Source organism: Protopterus annectens, chromosome 6.part0, assembly GCF_019279795.1.
Source record: "Protopterus annectens isolate FY-2018-M chromosome 6.part0, PAN1.0, whole genome shotgun sequence".
Classification (NCBI taxonomy): Eukaryota; Metazoa; Chordata; order Ceratodontiformes; family Protopteridae; genus Protopterus; species Protopterus annectens.
This window is the reverse complement of record NC_056737.1, coordinates 610,823,453-610,844,822: the sequence shown is the minus strand read 5'-3', so window position 1 is coordinate 610,844,822 and position 21,370 is coordinate 610,823,453. Positions and strand designations below refer to the sequence as shown.

Here is a 21,370-nt window from a genome sequence, read left to right as displayed (position 1 = left end):
AAAAAAGGAGGTCATTGTCCCACTGTACTCATCCCTCATTAGACCCATTATAGAATACAACGCCCAGTTTGGTATGTACCTCTCATGACATCTGCAACAACTGGAAAGGCTGCAGAAATACCTCAGTAAAAGAATCACAGGCTTAAAGCAGATGCCCTACACTGACCGTCTTAAAAAACTCCAGCTATACTCTGTCACATATTGTCTACTCAGAGACAATCTTTGCTTAACATACAAGGCCATGTCAAACCCAGAGCTACTGGACATGCTACACTTAAATCCCAATCCCTCAGAGCCACACGCTCCAGGGATCTAAATCTTGTCATCACAATAAACAAATCATGCTGGAGGGATAGGTTCCTGACCCAGAGACTCCCCAGACTCTGGAATAGACTGCTAATACATGTCAAGCAGAGTGCCTCTTTGGCCCTCTTCAAAAGGAACCTTGACGATTGGATGGGAGAAAGGAAATTCACCCCGGGGATCACGTCAGTCACCCTGCTAGACAGGGGTCCAAGGAAGTAAATAGCATGGGAAGAAATAGCCAGGGAATTGTTATGGCTAGGCTTGTATAGGCCCTAGGGCTGATAGCCTAGCACCAACCTATGAACCTATAACCTATTTATAAGGATTGAGACAGGACAGACAGTGCTACTGGCTGCTATTTTTAGGTACTCATTTGTTAGGTCATCAGCTGAAGAGCATGGCTTAAGTTTGTTTAAGAGTAGTTTTATACAAGATGTAGGGTCCCAGGTTTGAAGCTGAAAGTGGATATAGTGATGTATGGCTGTTGGGCAGAATTGGGATCAGATGTTAAAGAATCATTAGTTAGAGATGCTACAGTATCCATAAGCTAATATTGGAAGAGTAGCATAAAGGTTTATGTATTTACCTTATAGACACAGGGTGCAGGAATTGATTCTTATTTGGGTTAATTGGGTAAGCTTAAAATGACCAACAAAGGCAGTTAGCGTAGTACTAATCTAGCAACCTATAGAATCACGATTGTACTTTACCAGAAAGTTAAACATTTTACAATGACTATGGCAACATATAAGGGAAAATCAGGAATATTTTGCAGATGACGGAATCGCAGAAAAGAAACGCGGTTTCGCATGAAATGCTGTCTTCCAAAACAACGAAAAAAATGTACAGACCAAAATCAAGAATACACGCAGCATTACTCGATTTTACTATGTAGCTCCACCCACTAACTAGCAAAACGCTAATGTCAGTGCCTTTCTGACGCAAAGTACAGCTGATTAGATATACAGTTCTGCAAGTAGTTCAGTAGGTTTGGCGCGAATTATTCAAGATGGCGAGTAATACAAAGTTAAAGAGTAAAGTGACATCTGCATTTAAAATGCATGGATTGATACTTAGAGCGTGAGTAATAGCGTTTATTACAATAATGTACATTAACTTGCATTGATGATGCATACGTGTGACAAGTACAATAGTAGCTGTCAAAATAACAGCTAAGTACAGTGTATAGTCACTGTGAGAATCTATGCATTTTTGAACCAATACTATTGTCTTTTTCGTTTAGTATCATGTTTTTTCATTGTAATCTGAAATGTTCTAACCGCTGCGTGGTTGTTTTAAATAGAGTGTTTTCTGGAGGCATGATTTGGAAGTGATTTAGCACCGAAATCTGCAGCAGCCTGCATACTTCTTTCTTAATTCCTTTGTGAAAATTACATTCACGTTGGGAACAGTTTCCTCACTAAGCAGATCCCCAACTGTAATATTTACTTTTGGAAGCGTGTTTTTCATTTGTCACAATCTAAGTAACTAATCAGTTTGTTTGTGCCCAGTTATATAATGATGATGTTCTGCTGAAAATATTTTTATGTTTTCCATAGATCATCTGCCTACCTGCCACTGTGTTTCTCTATTTTCAGAGTTCATGTTGTGACTGATATTTTCAAGCTGCAGAAACAGTTATAATACTTACTTTTGGAAACTGATGTTTTTAGTTCTTGTCATCTAAATTACAAAAAAGTGTTCCTTTATATGACACTGCTGTGCAGGAATTATTGGGTTTCTTCTAGGGATGGTGGTTCCAAATGTACAGGTTAAATATACATATTACATTTCTGTTTGGATTTTGCATACCATAGGGCTAGCCACTATTTTTAGAATTGTATGGCAGCTTCCACACTCGTGGGAGTAGCCAGAAAATTCTGATTTATATATACCAAATCATCACAGTACAATTTCTCCATATATTTTTTTATATCAATCTTAAATAGAGGATTATGGGTAACAGGGGCCAGTCTTGGGTGAAATGATGCCCTAGACAAAGGAATCTAAGGACCCCCCAATGATCTCCACCCTTCTTCCTGTTGCAAGTATACCCCCTGCTTTCTCACACCCTGGTTGTGTTGTGTACATGTTTGTGTATACAAGTAAAGTGTACGGGTCACAATTGACCATGTGCAGGAATAGTTTATACTTGGGATTTTTTATCTAAACAATTTTAGTGCTACATGGAAAGAAAAGGAAGCCAAATATTTGTGTGTGTGTGTGTGTGTGTGTGTGTATATATATATATATATATATATATATATATATATATATATATATATATGAAAAATAATCATGTACAAATGTTACAAAGTACAGGACATGACTAAATGTATTTAAAGGCAAACAGCACATTTGTATTTGATATTTCAGAGTAACCAGTCATGTGAGAAGGAGGGTGCATTTTGTGTGAGTTGTAACATACAAGATATATGAAGATTTTTTTTCTTGCATTTCGGCAGAAAGTGAGGCAAAATATTCAAGGCATTAGAAACTACAGCAGAACTTCTTACTGCTTTCCTCAAAATAAACAATTATATACCAGTATGTATTACTGCCCTTTATATTCCTCCTGGCAACAATACAGCTATACTGGAAGACATCGTACATTAGATATCCATAAAATTTTTACAAGAAAAATATTACTAGGTGATGTGAATGTCAGTTGGTTGGACATAAACTCTAACTCTCCTTCATCTAACATGACCTTGTATGGTTTCTCAAAGCATAGCCCCACACATAGCAAGACATCGAAGTCTTTATTAAACTGGATCCTAGTATCAGACCTTGGCAAATACTCCACCACTGATACAATGTCACAAACTCTGTGATCATCTCCCAGTCACAAACTCTGTGATCATCTCCCAGTCTCTGTGACAAGACATCTCACACATACAGTTAAACAGCATATTTATAAAACAACACGTAACCTTACCAAGTTTAACCCAGTAATGTTTATTACTACACTATCATTTATTAACTGGAATTTCCTAAATAATCTCCACTAAGATGATGCTGCAATTGAATTCAGTACAACTTTTCTAAATATCCTAAATAGCCTTGCACATCCTAGAAGGAAGTGACTGAAAATAAATAATGCAGTTTGGCTATCCAAAAACAGTAGAATGCTAATGCAGGATAGAGAAAAGCCGTGGGAAGAATGACAAAAATATAAAACACCTCAGTATCTTGAAAACTTCAGAATGCTTTGCAATCATACTAAAAAGCAAATAAATGAAGACAAAAAATATACTGTAATAATTTTCAGCATAACACTAAACACAATCCTAAAAAAATGTGTACATCCATTAAAGAAATTTTACCTCCTGGCCAAAAATTCAACCCAAACCCCTCTCCCAGAAACTCGACACTTGAAGCTGAAGTACAGTTCAACTCTTATTATATAGATAGTATAGCATCTCTAACCAAGGATTCCTCAGCATCTAATCCCAAGCCTGTCCAACAACCAAATATCACTACATCCACTTTCAACTTCAATCCTGTGCCCACATCCTGTATAAAACTACTCTAAAATTAAACCATGCTCTTCATCTTTCCAAGTGAGTACCTAAAAATAGCAGCCATTAGCATTGCCTATCCTGTATCAATCCTTGTAAATAGGTCAATCCAGGAATCCCATATTCCCACTCTCTGGAAGAAGTTGACAGTATCCCTCTGCACAAAGGAAAATTAAAGAACTAGTGACCACATTGTCTCCAGCCACCATGCAAACTGTAGTGACCTGTTCACATAGCTGAGGTTTGGTTGTGAGGAAAGTTTATAAAGAAATAATGATGGTGTCTCAAGCACCCCAGACAAACTGTAGCAACTTTCTGTACAGACTTCTGAGCTGTGATTGTAAGAAAAGTTAAAGAATTAATAACCATATTGTCCCCTGCACCCACACAAGCTGTATCAACCTTCTGTGCATGTCTTTAGATTTGTGAATGAAAGGCTCACCCAGACTCTGCTACAGTTTGCTGTGAGGGAAAGGTTAGTTTGCTTTTTATTTGTTGTATTCTATATTACTTTATTACCTTTTTCTGTTTTGTATATTGCGATTTGTTTTCTTTAGACTTGTGTTTTACTAGTATTCTGCTTTTAACTGTATATTAAAACTTGAAAAGACACCACAGCTCTGTCTCTTGTGAGTCAGACAGACATTTTTCTCACTCTCCCACCCGGTTACTGTTGTGTGCTTAAACACCACTGTCTTTCTAGTTGCCTGCCCCTTATGTTAATTTGACCATATATCTCATTCTCTGTCTGCTTTTACTGGTTGTTGTGAGTAAGCACAAAATTATCTTTTTGTGAAATCACTCCCCTTCAGCTATTTTAAATTTATTGGCCATCCTACTGTATTCTATAGTACCAGAATAAAAAAAGTCACCACTCCCCTTCAGTCTTTATTGTTGTTTTAAAAATAGTGACTCTCCACTAAAACTTCTAACTCCGCTAGTGCACACTGCAGTGTTTAGGATAAACCATTTTTTTCATCTTACTTTTAAGCATCTATTGCAAGACCACCAGTTATTGGAGAGCCCACATTCTGCCTCTCAGTAGTCATCTTGGGATTAGTGCTTCTGTTTTCTCCTGGTGAGAGAAGGAGTGCAGTTACATTATTTCCTGGAGACTGCTGATCACCAGAAACCTTAACTCATTACAACCGAGTGATGCCTCCAGGTGCATCTGCAATTAACTCCTACTGACGCCTCTAGACATCAAATATTATTTGTTCATATTTGGATCAATCATTCCAAAACCATGCTATGTACAGGGTTTTAAAAGGTTTCTTCATAAAGCTTACACAATGGCAAACACAACATCAGTAATATCTGACCTGTCTAGTGCAGATAAATAAATATTAACTGTTTTATTATATTAATTTATAGAGATATAATTTTCATATTTTTCTAAATATCTCAACAATCAAGTAACACAGAACTCCTTGGCTTCTTATGAAAGCTCTCAGATGAATAAAATGCTGCTGATAGTGTGTGTGTAACTTGAGTGGTTGCTGAGATATTGTAAATTGTTTACAAAATATTACAAATGTAATAGTTACTGTCTTTACTGTGACTTATAAAATTTGGTTTAAGGCCTAGAATCTAAAGAATACTACCAGTATAAAAATAGTTTGTGCTGAAGAGTTTGGCATTTATACTCGTTTAATAACCATATGGTTCCAGAGATATGAACATTTGTTTGAAATGTGAGGCTATAATTTGATTTTGTCAAAAGGCTTGGGCTCTGCCCATTGGATGTTACAGTGCAAACTTCCTGAGCTCCGTTGGAGTGAATGAGTTAATAACTGCTTTATAGGTGACAGCTTGGAATCTGTGCTTATAGTCTGATCCTGGTGAGAGTAGGGGCAGAGTGCATTGATTCCTGACTTTCTGGTTGGAGAGTGAGTGTCTGTGCTTAACGTACCTGATTGGTCTGGTTGTTATTAGAGGCATCTACCCTAAAAAGGCTACAATCTTGCAGACAATCATCCGAGACAAGACAGTGGATCACCAAACAGGCTGTAGCCTGCTTCTCGTCTTGGGATTGGTGCTAACATTTTGCTTCTGGTGAGAGAAGAAGCAAATGAGTATTGTATCCCAACAGAGTGAAGCTGTGCTGAGATCAGCGTTAGTAGCCATTCATGTGACTCCCCTCTTTTCATCATTCTTGACAAGCTAATTCTTTATTTTCAGTAAGTACTGCTTGATTTCTTCCTAACTTTAGAATATCTGCCTAAATACTTCATCCTTAAATTTTCAGGGTCTACGTATCGGTTTCCCCTCGAGTGTTTGGCAGTGCTCTGTACAGATTCAGTATTTATATATTGAGCTCATATCCAGGCATGTCTAAAGGTTAGCTCCCTGTGCTATCTCCTGTCAACCTGGTGAACTTGGGCATCCTGAGGCAGTGTAGCAACTGCCTCATGTACACAGACAACCCTCTCCTCTTACCTCCCAACACTATGACTTGTGAGAGATGCACATATATAGCCAAATTGAAAGCCAAGCACTCTCCAGCCAAGACTGGATTAACCAGTCAAGAGGAATAGGATAACACCTGCATCACACCACATTCAACACACAGCCCTCCAAAACATGCACTACCACAACCCTCGCATAGTAACACAAAACACACACCTACTTTCATGGTGGCTGTCAATAAAAATCTGTCCAAACAGCAGAGATGTCAGAGGCAGAAACGCAAACAACCACCACATCCCACCACAAACCATGAGACACATAGCTCACATAAACAGTGTGCCACTCAACCAAAGCCCAGAAGGCAAAACACCTTACCCAATACACTAGTCATAAGTAACTCAATAGTAAGGCACACTGATGTCCCACTCACTAGGTTGAATAAGGAGAAAGTTACGGTCAGCGGCCTGTCGGGTGCCAGGATCCACCACATAATGCACGCACTTAGGTCGCTCCACAACAGGTACAAATATGACTCTGTCATTGTCCATGTTGGTGTGAATGACCTGAGACGTACCTCCCTGGACTACATGAAAAGAGACATAGAGAAGCTCTCTGATCTTGTAGCCCAGGCAGGTCTGAACCTAGCTCTGAGTAGCATCCTACCGTCACCCAGAATGATATCACAGTACAAGCAAAAAATGATTGACTTCAACAATTGGCTAAGTTTCTGGAGTCATTCTAAGGGGATCCAGTATCTGTCTGCCTGGGATGACATGATCGACAGACCTCCATGCTTCGCCAGAAATGGCCTGCACCTGTCACCCCAGGTATTCAGGATACTGGCCAAGGCTCTTGCCACCCCTGTAGTGCCTTTTTTTAGGCAATGTCCTAAAGACAAAATTACCACCATAACCATTACAAGCAAACGAAATCTGAGGGTTATGCTACTCAATGCTAGAAGTCTAAATCAAAAAATGCACTCACTTGAAGCACTCCTTAAAATGGAGAACATCGATATCTGTGCAGTGAACGAGACATGGTTTAAGGCTCCGGAGAGCACCCCAGCACTACCAGGCTATATTTCATACCACACCTTTCGGCCACTAAACCTGGACCGAAGCACTAAAAACGGTGGTGTCTCCATATTCATAAAGGATATGCACACCTCCAGACTAGTAGCCCAACATAACGCATCAGAGGTGCTTCAGGTACAACTAACGCTGGGTAAAACTGCAATCTAGGTTGTAGCCTGCTATAGATTCCCCACCATGTCCCATGACTCCCACTCCACATTCCTAAACACACTGGAAAATATTAGGGTACAACCCAATACCCTTATACTGGGAGACTTTAACTACCCCTCCATTAACTGGGAAAATTACTCATGTACCAACACACTTGCTCAACGTTTTCTGGAATTCATTAATTCCAATGCCCTGGACCAACTCATTCTTACCCCCCACCAGGGGTAGAAACATCCTTGACCCGGTCATTACTAACATGGGTGACTGTTACTCTACTCCAGTAATCAACTCCTCCCTGGTCAGATCTGACCACAAGCTAATCACCATGGATATCCACATCCCACCCTCACCACCCCTAAAGGAAACCACAGTAAAAAAAACTTCTCCAAAGTCTGTTTTGGGTTTCTAAAAACAGAGATGGCTAACTTCACAACACCCATGCAAATGGAAAATAGGTGCATGACTGGCGAATCATACACCAGTGCACTGTATGAGCACATACACAAGTGCATGGAACGGGCCATACCAAACAGAACCAAGATGCTCTCCTCCAAAAAAAGGAAGCTAATCTGGTGGTCCCTCAACATAATCAAACTCTACAACAGAAGGAAAAAACTGTTGCAGAAAAGGGTGAAGTCCCAAGACTGGAAAAACTCCTTTGTTAGCCTCAGCAAAAAACTGAGATCCATCATCACATCCTGTAAAGCTAGCTATGAAAACAAAATTGCTGCAGATTCTAAAGACAACTACAAGGCATTCCATAGTTATGTCAAGAATCTACATGACAATATTCAGATTTGCTCTGAGTTACAGTACAATTGCAATACATTACAGAACCTGATATTGCCAACATATTGTCTGACAGGTTCAGTATGAACTTTACCCCCTTTTCACCCCCTAAAGGGCCTATCGCAATACCTGAGGAATGCCAAGTCCCTATTATCATGGCTACACAGGTAAAAACTGCACTGCCCAAAGCCAAGAATACAGCTTTCATGAGACCTGATAATATCCCTGGTTGTGTTCTACATGAATTGCAAAGTGAACTGGCACCACACCCGAGTACCCTGTTCAATCACAGCCTCACTTCAGGCTTTGTTCCTACCGAATGGCGCAGCACTATGGTCATCCCACTCCACAAAAGGGGAGCTACCGCCCCATTAGACTGACGAATCTGATATATATGGCTATGGAGCGCATCATCATGGACCTTATAAATAAGGGCATAGGGAATCTCCAAACTCTGGACCCCACGCAGTATGGTTTTGTGAAAGATAGATCATGCCTGCTCAACCTGATAGACTTCTTCGAGTCTGTGTCACCAGAGCTGTGGATGAGGGCAAGGTAGTTCACACAGCCTACCTAGATCTTGCCAAGGCCTTCGACACCATCCCTTACTCGGGAATCATAGACTCACTAAACTAGGCATAAACCCCTATGTAATAAGATGGGCTGCCAGCTGATAGAACCCACACTGTGAAAGTAGCGGACTCCAAATCTGACTACCAACCAGTTACAAGTGATGTCCCACAGGATCGGTCCTAAGTCCTCTCCTGTTTGGCATTAAGTTCAAGCCAACACAAAGGGACTCTGGCTGACCAAGTTCGCAGATGACTGCAAACTGGGAGCCATTATTGATTCTCCAACTGATGTAGACATTGTACAAAAAGGCCTCACTGACACCAATGGCTGGTGCCAGAACTATGGCCTTAAGCTTAATGCCAAAAAGTGCATTGGCATTCCCTTTGGGAAAATTCGGTGCCCACGAACTACCACATTGGCAGTAGTCCACTAAACACCGAAGGTGTGGTAAGAGACCTGGGCTCACAGGTTGACAGCAACCTCTCCTTTGATAACCACATTGCCACTGTAGTCAGAAAGTCCTTCTTTGTGGCACATCTAATTACAAAAGGTTTCTCATCCAGGAAGAAAGAGGTTATAATACCTCTCTACTCATCCCTTATTAGACTCATTATTGAATACAACGCTCCATTTGGTATGTACCTCACTAGACACTTACAACAACTGGAAAGGCCACAAAAATACCTCAATAAGAGGATCTTGGGCCTTGGACACATGCCCCCCCCCCCCCATACGGACATGCCCTAAATATTGACTGCACTGTTCATAGCCCCACTAAGGCTATAATGACCTTCTGTGCATTTCTGAACATGGCTGGCTTTAGTCTAGATGGGACCTAGGTTGGAAGTTGAGGATGTGGCTTTTCTACTAAGCCTGTGTCAAAATTCCTTAGTATAGTGTTTGGGGTGGGATGGTACGTGCAGGCTACTAGGCTTCAGGAAGTTCTAGAAAGATGTACATTGTGCTGCATTTATACCTTAAGATAATTACTTGTTAATTGTTTATTCATACTGGTAAAAGTGTTATGCATGTGCTGCACCAGATATTGTTTTTGTCCACATGTAAAATTAGTGATAATTATTTCATACGTGCGCACAGATACTGTCACAAGATGCATGCATTTAAATATATGTATACAAACATACATATGCGTGTTTGTGTGTGCCTGTGTGTATGTATAGGGATAAATTCACACAGTGTGCTTGCTTTTTATCCACCCATTGCTGTGATGTTGCATTCAGCTATTGTAGTGATTCCAGGAAGAGTCCATGCTATCTAGAGGTTTACTAGATAAATGGAGACAAGGAGCAGATTGCTAGGCCTTTTCTTCAATAACACACAAACACTGCAGAGACACCTGTGGTGAATTAGTTGCCAGTCCACCTGTTTCGTGTCAGTGAGATATGGGGGGAAACTGGAGCACCAGGGGAAAACTGCAGAAAATCCTGTAACGGTTAGAAATTATTTAAAAACAGATTACATCCAATTAAACGATAGTTTATCAAAATTCATTGCCCATCCCAACCATGAGTTCTCAACAACTTGTGCGGAATTGTTCACGGAGACCACATACAATCATGCAAATGTCTGTATAGAGGCTGCTTCTTTACCTACTAGAAGTAAGCCCAAAACAAGCTCTCTAAGAACAGCCACACTAGTGGAATCTTAACCTTAGTAGAAATAATATAATACACACACACGCACACACATATAAAAAAGGAAAAAAATGTCATAGCTAAAATCAGGAAGAGCATCTCCCATAATGATAGGAACTCTCTAATTAAACTAAACAGGAAACTTACTTAGAGGACTAATCAAGTCCAATAAGGCCAGTTATGGAGTTGAAATATCCTCACAGACTAAAGACAACTACAAGGCCTTCTACAGCTATTTTCTAAACCTCAAAGTCCGCATGTATCAGTGTGCCGAACTGGTGGTCATTGTTGCCACCTTCACTGAGCAGTGTGATACAGTGAATTTACTGGTTGACAGATTTAGCTCGAACTTCACCACCTCCATGAAATACCCACTGGCATAACACCCCATGCAACTATCAATAGGGCGCAGGTCCTGGCAGTGCTTGCTAAGACCAAAAACACAACTTCACTGGGCCCAACAGTATCATGGGATGCCTCCTAAATAGCTGGAAACCTGACCTATGGCCTCAAAACAGGCTTTGCACCACGAGAGTGGAGGACTACAATAGTTAACCCATTTCACAAGGCTGCATCAGTAACCGAACCTGAAAACTACAGACCTAGAAGCCTGACTAGTCTAATATGCAAAGCAGTGGAATGAATTATTATGGAAATGATTAACAAAGACCTAGATAACCTTCAGACACTGAAAACATCCCAGTTTGGTTTTGTTAAGGAAAGACTTTCCCTTCTAATCTTTGTGGATGTCTTTAAGAAGGTCACCAAGGCAATGGATGAGGAGAAAACTGTCCATGCTGCCTACCTGGTCCTGGCTAAGGCGTTTGATACAATACCTCACTCTGATATGGTTGACAGACTCACTGAACTGGGCATAAACCCCTACATAACTTGCTGGATTTCCAGCTGGCTCACAGGCAGGAACCATGAAGTCAAGATTGGTGATACCACCTCCACTAAGAGATCAGTCACCGGTGGGGTACCTCAGGGCTTCATGCTGGGAGCACTGTTATTTGGCATGTACTTGGAGGTAAAAGATAATGTCAAGGGCCTTTGACTGACCATGTTCACTGATGACTGGAAATTGGAAGCTATCATAGATACCCCCCCCATGATAGAAACCTGTTACAAGAAGGTCTAACACAGACAAATGACTGATGCCAAAGTCATAGACTAAAACTCCATGCTAAGAAATGCATTATAGTTCCTTTTGGTAAAAGTGCCACCCAGGTTAATTGCTCCATCGATAAAGCACTTATAAAAAGTTGACCCAGTAGTCGGGGAACTGGGAACATATATAGACAGTAATCTGGCCTTTGATCAACCAAGCTATTAACCCAACCTATAAGTAAGGGCATGCATCCATGCTGAAGTAAGTCATGGTGCCACTTTATTTGGCCCTTATCAGACCAATCATAGAGTATAATGCCTGTCAGCGTGTAGCTGACCAAATATATGCAACAGTTGGAATGCCCACAAAGGTTCCTTACCAGGAGAATCCACAGTATAAATGCATTGTCCTATATGGATCACCTTAAACCCCCTATCTCCATACTCTGTCTCCTACAAGTTACCGAGAGGTCATCTATGCCTGGCATACAAAGTATCCTTGGATCCAGCTCTGATGGACTTTTTGCACATCTACAAAGTGAGCAGCATCAGAACCACTAGATTAAAGGATTTAAATTTTCCTTGTAACATAAATAGACACGTTGGCGAGGCAGATGTGTGTCTTAGAGGATCCCCATACTCTGGAACAGGCTTCCCATCCATGTGAAGCAGAGTTCATCCCTAACCTCATTTTAAGCGTAACCTTTACCAGTGGATGGGAAATTGGAAATTCACTCCAGGTCTGACTCCCATGTCTCTGACAGACAGAGGCAAACAGTAATACCCAAACTGACATACCCCCCTCATCACCTCTAGACATATCTATCAACTTCTTAGCACATAAAATCTGGACTGAGCTTAAAATAATGGGGGAACAAAGGCCCAAAAATAAGGACAGATTTTTAAATATTGCTCTTGTAAACTTAGAAAGTTGATAGAATAACACCGTTTGTGTTAGCATGCATTTTCTGAAGTATATGAAGTCTGAAGCTCAAATGTATGTTATTTGGTGACTTAAATGTCAGTGATTTGTCAGAATATCACAGATCTTATAAGGAACACAAGAAAAATATGAGGCTAAAATCTGGACAGTTGAGAAGTATGCCTCTAGAAACTTCTAACATTACCCCTTCCTAATAAATGCCTATGATACATAGGGGCACAATTGGATTTCATGGCTAAGCTTATAAAGGCTAGTACACAACTATGACCCTGTTTAGGGAAGTCGTGCAGACTCTGCACAGAAGGTACTTCTGCCAAGAACTGACCCAGGGAATTTACTGTGAGGCAACAGCACTTCTCACTGCACCATTTGCCACTCTATACAGGTGCCTACAGCCAGAGCTGTAAGTAAGGTAGGGTGAAAGGGTAGCTGCCTTGGATGGGGTGCAAGCTCTTAAGGGACATAATTGGCAAGTGTTTATGTTGCACAACTTCAGTACCAGTACTGATTTTATGAAGCTGTGATATTGTGGTTTCATAAATGAATGCTGATGCTGCATTTGTGTTTGACTGGAGCCTGGTGTTTCAGTGACTGTATTAAAGTGCTTGGTGTATTTTTTTTTTTTTTTGTCTCTCTAAGGTCTCTGGATGACTTTGTCACAGTTCTGTGTACAGGCAGATTGGAGAAATGTCACATAATCTATTGCAGGTCTTAGTGATACTGGAAGAAGCGCAGCACCTGAATAAAAGCCAGACTGAGACATGGGGGCATACATACACCACGCATACGGAAATAACAAAGTACTTCAGCTTCCCATCCTGACCAAATCCACCTTTCTTTGTTTCTCTCTATCAATCACTATGACTATTTCACCTTTCTTATCCCTGTGTTTTTTATCCACATTACTGATCCTCCAACTAACCTATGTCCGTAATCCTCTCATACTAATACCTCTTCCTTACCCACATTATCTTACCTATCTACTGTTATTTCAACCTCTGTACTATCAGAACTTTTTCTGTTTGTTTTTGTTGATTTCTGCTTATACCATAATCCTCCTCTATTTTCCATATGTGCCCTAGTGACAGCCTACCTCATTAATGTCATTATACCTGTAACTGAATCTATATGCATTATCATTACTCTTGTATCTCCAGCTATTACATTAACATGCCTTTTGACTTTATGTAAAATAATACAACTTCTAAAGATAATGAAATCACATTACAATTTGTCTCAATACTACCTGTAAAGTAATGCTTAACATTTTTATCGTTGGTCATTGTAAATATGCATTTTATGTGGAGTTTTCTCCATGGGTCTCCTCTGAAATTGGGAATGGTGCCCAGTCGGATTTTCCTAGTAAATAAAAGACAATAAATTAATCAGTCAGTCAATAAATAAATAAACTTAACCAGAGAATAGAGTGCTGTGAAATGGTGGCAATACTTGTTGTGTTACTGTACTAGTGGTCAGTTGCTTTTTGCTTTTTGTACACATTCTGTTCAGAGTGCCAAAGATAACCACTTGTGTACCTTGCTGAAGTTTAACTGTGATGGAGAGTGAAGGAAATTACAGACAATATGTTCCTCATGTATACATTGCAGCATCCCCACACAAACCTGCTTAAGTCACAGCATTGATCAATTTACCTGCATTTCAGCATGTGCAGTGTATTGTGGGAAACAGCTCATATTAAGTCAGGTGTGTAACTATTTAACTAAGGTCAAACAGTGGCAGGCTGAGTTTACTTTTATCCACAGATTATCCCTTTATCTAGGAATTATAGGCACCTTTTGACTTTGAACACCATATATGTTTTATCATGGTAAAAATATATATCCGTAGTAATGTATTTTAAGTTTGTTTCACAGAACTGCATGTTTCCACCTAATTTGAATACATGCAGATTATACCTGCAAAGTTTGGTTAATATTCATCTTAATTCACACAACTGCATATTTAGGCCTGTAAATTCAGGTTAATGACTGTTTAAATGTAGCACATGACAGTAATGACTTTTATCTCCAGACAGCCCCATACTCCGCAGTTATAGCTGCTTTGTTGACCATAAGATTTGGATTACTGTAAACTCCATCACAAAACTTCAGTGCATTACTATTTGTGGTCAGCAAGTTATTTTCATCTGAGCATGCTGGGAACACCGTCATTTACACCCATTTTAAAGAATGCCCATTGAATACATAAATAATAAAATGATAGCTTGACCTAAAATTGTACAGTGTGTGTGTGTGCGTACTTCTTCCCAGTATCTTTGCTTCATGATTTTGTTTGGAGTCCAGTTCATGTGTCTGATTCATTTTGTAGACCAGAGCAGCTGATCTGGGCTCACTAGCCTTGTCTGTTTGCTTGTTAACTTTGTAAATTAATTGATCCCTCTCTGATCATTTAGGCTGTGAATTGTATTACAAGGGAAAGAGTAAATGTACTGCATATGGAACATTAAGTAAATAATCAACCTGTATGTTTTTGGAAGGTGGAATGAAACTGAAGTAAATGGAGAAAACTCGTGACTTACAGTCTGGTGGCTTACATGCTCTAACTGGAGGTTCTAGCCCCTTTCCCTTGGACTTCTGTTGTGACGCCTCTGTCATGTGTTCTTCTCTATGGTGAGAGTCGAGCAGTAAGAATGGTGCTGTTATCCTTGATGGAGTTAGGAGATTTTGCCTTTATGCCCCTCTGGTTCTTCGGTGTGGCTGTGATTTTAGTTATAGATATTTGCTTTGGAGTATCTGTGTTTGTGGTGCTGCATACCTTTTTTTTTTAGGTAAACGTGATTGCCTGGTACTCTGTCTTGAATAAGCTCTGACTCTGGATCATTTTGTGTACAAGATTGTCTGCTGCTGCCACCACACCCCAAGTGCTAGTCAGGCTCAGATCACTTGGAGCAAAGTTAGAGCTTTAGCTTGCAGTTTTTTAGCCTTTTACAAATATAGTAGCTTGTGTACGTACTGATAGTCCATAGTACAGACCTTTTCAGGGATATTTATGCCTCACCAGTTCTAACCAACATTAATAAATAAAACCGATCTGACCAAACTCTCCATATGCTACAATAAAACAGCCAAGTTTGCAGCCAATAATAGATCACACTCCCATCACTGTCGATCCCTACTTAAATTACACTGGTTAGAATTTCCAAATTTACTATGCTACCAACTCATGATAGCTCATCAAATTCTTTACCAGCCTGACAAAACCCCTGCCCTAACAGGAATGGTACATTTCCACAACTCTAACAGGACACTACGATCTAGTAACAAATCCCCGATCAAAGTCGATCCATGTAAGAACAGCTCTGGAGAAGCCCTATTCTCCTACGATGTTGCAAAAGCATAGAACACCCTCCCTCCAAACCTCAGGCTACAAAATCACACAATCATATTTAAAGACCTCCTTAAATCATACCTTTATGCTAACTCACTTTGCAACTGCAAAGACCCCACCTGAATTCCCACCCCACTGTAGGCTGCTTACCCCCAATGCCTCTGCTCACTTTACACTGTCATATGTGCATTGAATACATCTGTAAATATTATACATATGTACTTACTTCTGATGCTCACTCTGCACTGTCACCCATGTGCATTGTACAATTTTTGTAAATATTGTGAATCTGCACTTATTCCTGAATACTTTACATATACCTAGTGTACTAGTACTTTAAGGTATGTGATCTCCTGACTGTACTGTTAGATTATGCATTTAACTGTTTCTGCCTTTTTATGTTGGTATTCTCTCCTATGTTAGCCAACTCCTTATTTGTAATCAACTGACACTCTGTAAAAACCTATATATTCACACTGTAACTTCCTGGAGCTTTTCTCCCCAGGACTCCGCTGAAAATGGGCACCTGCTGATCAGTTGGATTTTTTCCTAGTAAAATAAATGTTAAATGAATAATAAATAATTATTTAAGTGTATTTTGCTAGATGGTTTTAAAATATCGATGCATTTGGCACACAGATTTGCTTTTCTTTTTTATTAAAAAATGTTTTATTTTAAAATTCAAAAAACAATAAGAACAGTTCAGACATACATTATTTAAAATCCAAGCTGCACTTTATTTTTTTACATTATAGACGCTTTGCAGTTTACCACTGATTAACAATTTTTGCAATTCTATCTTCTTCTTAGTTCTTTTCTCAATCAAATTGAAAGTCTGATTATACAAATATTCTATCCTGCCTGTTGGCCAGTGTCTTGCTCATCCAGTTTTATCTTAAATACTTAATTTTCTTTCTCCTTTTTTTATATATGTATTCCACCAATTCCCACTTTAGGTAGTGATTGTTTGTTTTTCCTTTCTCATTCTACATCTTTGTTTATTTTGTCTTAGCTCATCCATGATAATCAGTACATCTCAGTTGTGGGTTCTATTTTTATTTTCCACTTCATAATAATAGCATTTTTTTGCTACTAGCAACATGGGCACAATAGTGCTTTACCACATTTAGGTTTCTCTGTCTGCATACTCCACTTTTAAATGTATCATTTGTTTTGACAGTTTAATTTGCTCAATTAAAATCTGATCTGAAATGCTTGCTTGAAATGTTCCTTTTTTGAATAGGACTAGAATATGTTCTTAATTAATCTCTGTAATGTACCATACATCTCTCATTTACCTGAAAGGAAAATCTTTTCCAACATATTTGGGGTATAAAATATCCTTGCAGACATTCCCTGTCTAATACTGTGAACCTGATGGACTTTGTTGTATATTTTGGCACCTTGCATATTTTCCATTGTTCAAAGTTATTTCCTTATTTTTTCTTCTTTCTCAGTCTTCTCTAATTTCATCTGATTTTTTAATACCTTGCGTAGTGCCTTTATAAACCCTACTTACTAGTGTCTTTTTTTCTGCTACTTCTGTCCCAAGCTCTTTTAGAAATTGAACTCTGTCATAACTGTTTTCCTGACCCTATCTGCCAGTGTGTGTTGTGTGTGTTTTAACTCTGTTATATTTAGCATTGTTTTTCATTCATTGTAGGTCTTTGTCCATATCTTTCATACAGGGTTCATAATATCTGTGCATATTTTAGTAATAGTTCTCCTTTTTGAACTTTGCAATCAGAGCTGTCCAGTGACTCCGCTACCTTTACCCATGTAAAGTCATTCCTTCCATTTTGGGGAAGCATCCTTAAAATTCAGTATTTTGAAATTCAGCATTGTAATCTTTCAGTATAATGACTCCGTCAAATGAGTTTTCAGTACTTTGAAAATTGGGTATTGTGGTCTCAGTCAAATGAAATTCAGTATTTTGAGTTTTCAGTCATGTGAAGTAGACCACTCTCCCTCTCCCTATCTCTATATACACACACATACATGCATGTGTCTCTGTGTATGTGTATATATATATATATATATATATATATATATATATATATAAGTTGATCAGGTTGCAGTTAATGTAGTAATCCAAATGTTTGACTGACTTCATCCCATTTTATTACCTCATCTCCTTCTGTCATTACCTCTCTAAATCTGTTCTTTCTACTCCAGTAGTTTTGCATCTGTTATAGTGGTGGTCTACGTTTCGAGGGTCTAGTTTCCTTTGACATAAAGACTTAATACTTTTATGTGTTTTATGTTGTACATAATCTTCTTTACATTCCATCCTAGATCTGCCCAAATGCCCAAGTGTGGTCCTGTTACTTCAGTGGGCACTACACCTATCATGTGCTTCCTTTTGGTCATATAGTCCATGTCCTGGATCAAATATATTAATAGAAGTTGTATGGCTTTATAGTATACCTCCAAATTTGGAAGCCCTAAACCACCCTTATCCTTAGTCTGTATTAGGTTTTTCCATTGTACTCCTTCCCTTTTGTTTTTGTTATCCCAAAGTAAATACATAATTTCCTTTTTTGTATTCTTTCATATCTGGTATCTCGGTTGATAAATGTAAATCAGACCTATATAAAGACCCAACAGGACCAAAACCTCTTAATGCCCATAAATACATTACCATAGTCTTATTTTGCTTGTAATTTTGAGTAGTTTCTTACACACTTCCTTAGCTGCTTGCTTAACATCCTTCTTAACCAAATCCCAAAGTATCTCATGATATCTTGGCCCAACAAAAGTTGGAAACTGTGTACTAGGTCATGTGTTGGGGGAGTAGAGTTCATTACTGTAACCTTTGTTTTTGATTTGTTTACCTTATATCCTGCTATACTGTTAAAGTATTTCCATTCATCAAATATGATTTTTATATCATGTTCTGGAATGTGACATATATTTCTTCTAAAAAGGCTATTTATTCATTAACATTTCTCCATTGATATCCAATTATGTTTGGTTGCATTGAGTCCATGACTTGTGGCTATAAATAAAAAGCAAAAAGTAATGATGAAAGTGGGCAACCGTGCCTAGTTCCTCTTCCAAGACTAAACCCTTTAGGCAGCTCACAGCTTCATCTCACCCTAGATTAATCTCATCTGTAGATGTGTAATATTAATGTTGTCCATGTTTGTGGAAACCCAAATGCTCAAAGGATCTCTCTATAAATTCCCTACTTACTCTGTCAGATGCTTTTTTTTCCACATTTAAGGTTTATTTAGTGTTATTGTTCATTGCATCTTGCTGAATTATATGGGTTATGTTAATATATTTATAAACACCTTTATTGAATTATCACTTGTGACAGTCATATTTACAGTTATATAAATGTAATCAAACCATATTAACAAGTTCACATTTTCAAACATTATAGGATATATGACAATATGTGGGATGCATGATCCAAGCAACATTACATAAATTATTCAATCTTTGCCTTCTGTTAAACCTCAAACCTCATCTAAAACAGCTTTCTGCTTATATTCCTCACACAATTTCTATTTTGTCTGTGTAGTTTATCCCTTTCATTTTTAAAGATTCCACTTCCTGCTCTTTTATCTCATTCCTCATCTAAAACATCTTTCTGCTTGTATTCCTCACACAATTTCCATTTTTGTCTGTGTAATTTTTCCCTTTCATTTCTAAAGATTCCACTTCCTGCTCTTTTATCTCTGTTACAGTATTCACTACTTCACATCTAGTTCAATTCAGATCCTGTTTCCCAGCTCAAAAAATAATTTCCTTAGGTGCTCACTATTCATTTGCACTCCCAGTATTCCTGACAAAATACTCTGTAGATAATTTTTAAGTCTTTGTCTTCTTCATCACACCTCCAACATTTACCATCTACCTGATGAAAAATTATTTGGAGTCTGTTTAGGTTATAAAAGTATATATGCAAATACTTTCAGTCAAAAATCCTAAATCTTCTAGACTTTACATATTTGGGAGACGTGTATGTCCTCCCATTGTTTATTTAAATATGCATTTAACAATATCTCTTCCCAATCTTTTCTGACCTCTTCTGACTGATTCCAATAGTTAGTGTACAATATTTTATATGTACTACTAATTATCCCTTTTAAACACCAGGTTCTGTTATAGATTCAATTAAAGACTCAGCTAATGCAGGTCTTTCATTTAGGATTCCACCATCCCTTTCTCTTGTCTGTATTCTGATATCAGTCCCTGACAGGGAAGGCAATCACTACCCTGCAATCCAAATGTCATCTTGGCATCTTCCCATTTGATTACCTTTTCTTCTCTAATTATTTGTTCCTAATACTTTGGTTCCCTTGCCAGCTTTCTCCAGAAAATTTCAACCATCTCCTGTCTATTTTCTGTACTCTTAATTGCAGTCATCCCTATTTGCAGGATCTGCTTTCTCAATTCCTGTGTTAGTTTAGTTCTGAGTATACTTTCTGCTACTTTATGAATGCAATAATGTGTGTTGCTGTTGCTATTCTACTTCAGGATCTGCATCCAAAATCCCATTCTTTCCTTATTGAGTTACCTACCTGCTTCATAATCTCCTTCCACTTTGAAAGTCTTAAACTGTGTAGCTGTGAAATATCCCTTCAAATCAGAGAATCCCAAACCGCTTTGTTCTCTTGGGAGGATCAACTTGTCCCACTTGACTCTTGCCCTCTTCCGCTCCCAAATAAAATCCTTCAGCTCTTTAATTACTTTCCACAACTTCTCTTCTGGTTGAAAAAAAAAAGTTTGACATGTATGTAAAACTAAAGGGACTAAAACACTTACTATTTTTATCTTTCTATCCATGAGTAAGAGCTCCCAGTTTCTAAGTTTTTGTGTTATCTTTTGTGTTTAGCCTGTTCCTAAATATCCTTAGCTGCCATAACCAAATATTTTTTTAATCCATACTCCTTAATACCCATATTTAAGGGGACATGATAAAATTACTGGACCAATTCATGTGTGGGTACATAGTTTATTGCTATAGCCTTGTTCATTAATTTTATATGCCCAAAAAAACTAACTTTCTGATAATATTACACAACACTGAGATATCCTTTTCTGGTTCCGTCAGGTACAAAATAATAACTTCTGCAAATGCCACCTTTTTTTAACACAGTACCAATTATATCCTTACAACTCTGAGTCCCTTATTTTCTTTACCAGTAGTTCTAAATATAATGCAAATAACAAGGGGAGGACAAGCTTGCCTGGTTCCTCTGTTCAGACACAACTTACCAGAGAGGAACCCTCCACTTTTTGATTTTTTTTCCCTCCAGTCTCTCCTGTATCCTTCTAATTAACCGTATTATTGTATCAGGAATTGCACATTCTTCCATTGCCCTTCTCACAGAATCCTAGCTTACTTTATTGCACACTTAATGTGCTTCAAAGCCTACCAATAAAAGTGGTATTTTCTTATATTCTGCTTCCTCCTAGATCATCATTATTCTGTTAATTTTGTCAAATGTTTGTCTCCCC

General features: G+C 38.6%; 1 protein-coding gene across 1 annotated transcript in view; it reads left to right on the top strand.

The window, feature by feature from the left end:
• Positions 1-1,208: 1,208 nt before the first annotated feature.
• POLE2 (DNA polymerase epsilon 2, accessory subunit) overlaps positions 1,209-21,370 on the top strand; it is a gene marked incomplete in the record, with an annotated part of 1,055,700 nt that continues 1,035,538 nt past the window's right edge. The window contains 1 exon segment of the mRNA XM_044074281.1: positions 1,209-1,386. Coding sequence (XP_043930216.1) covers positions 1,316-1,386 — 71 coding nt within the window.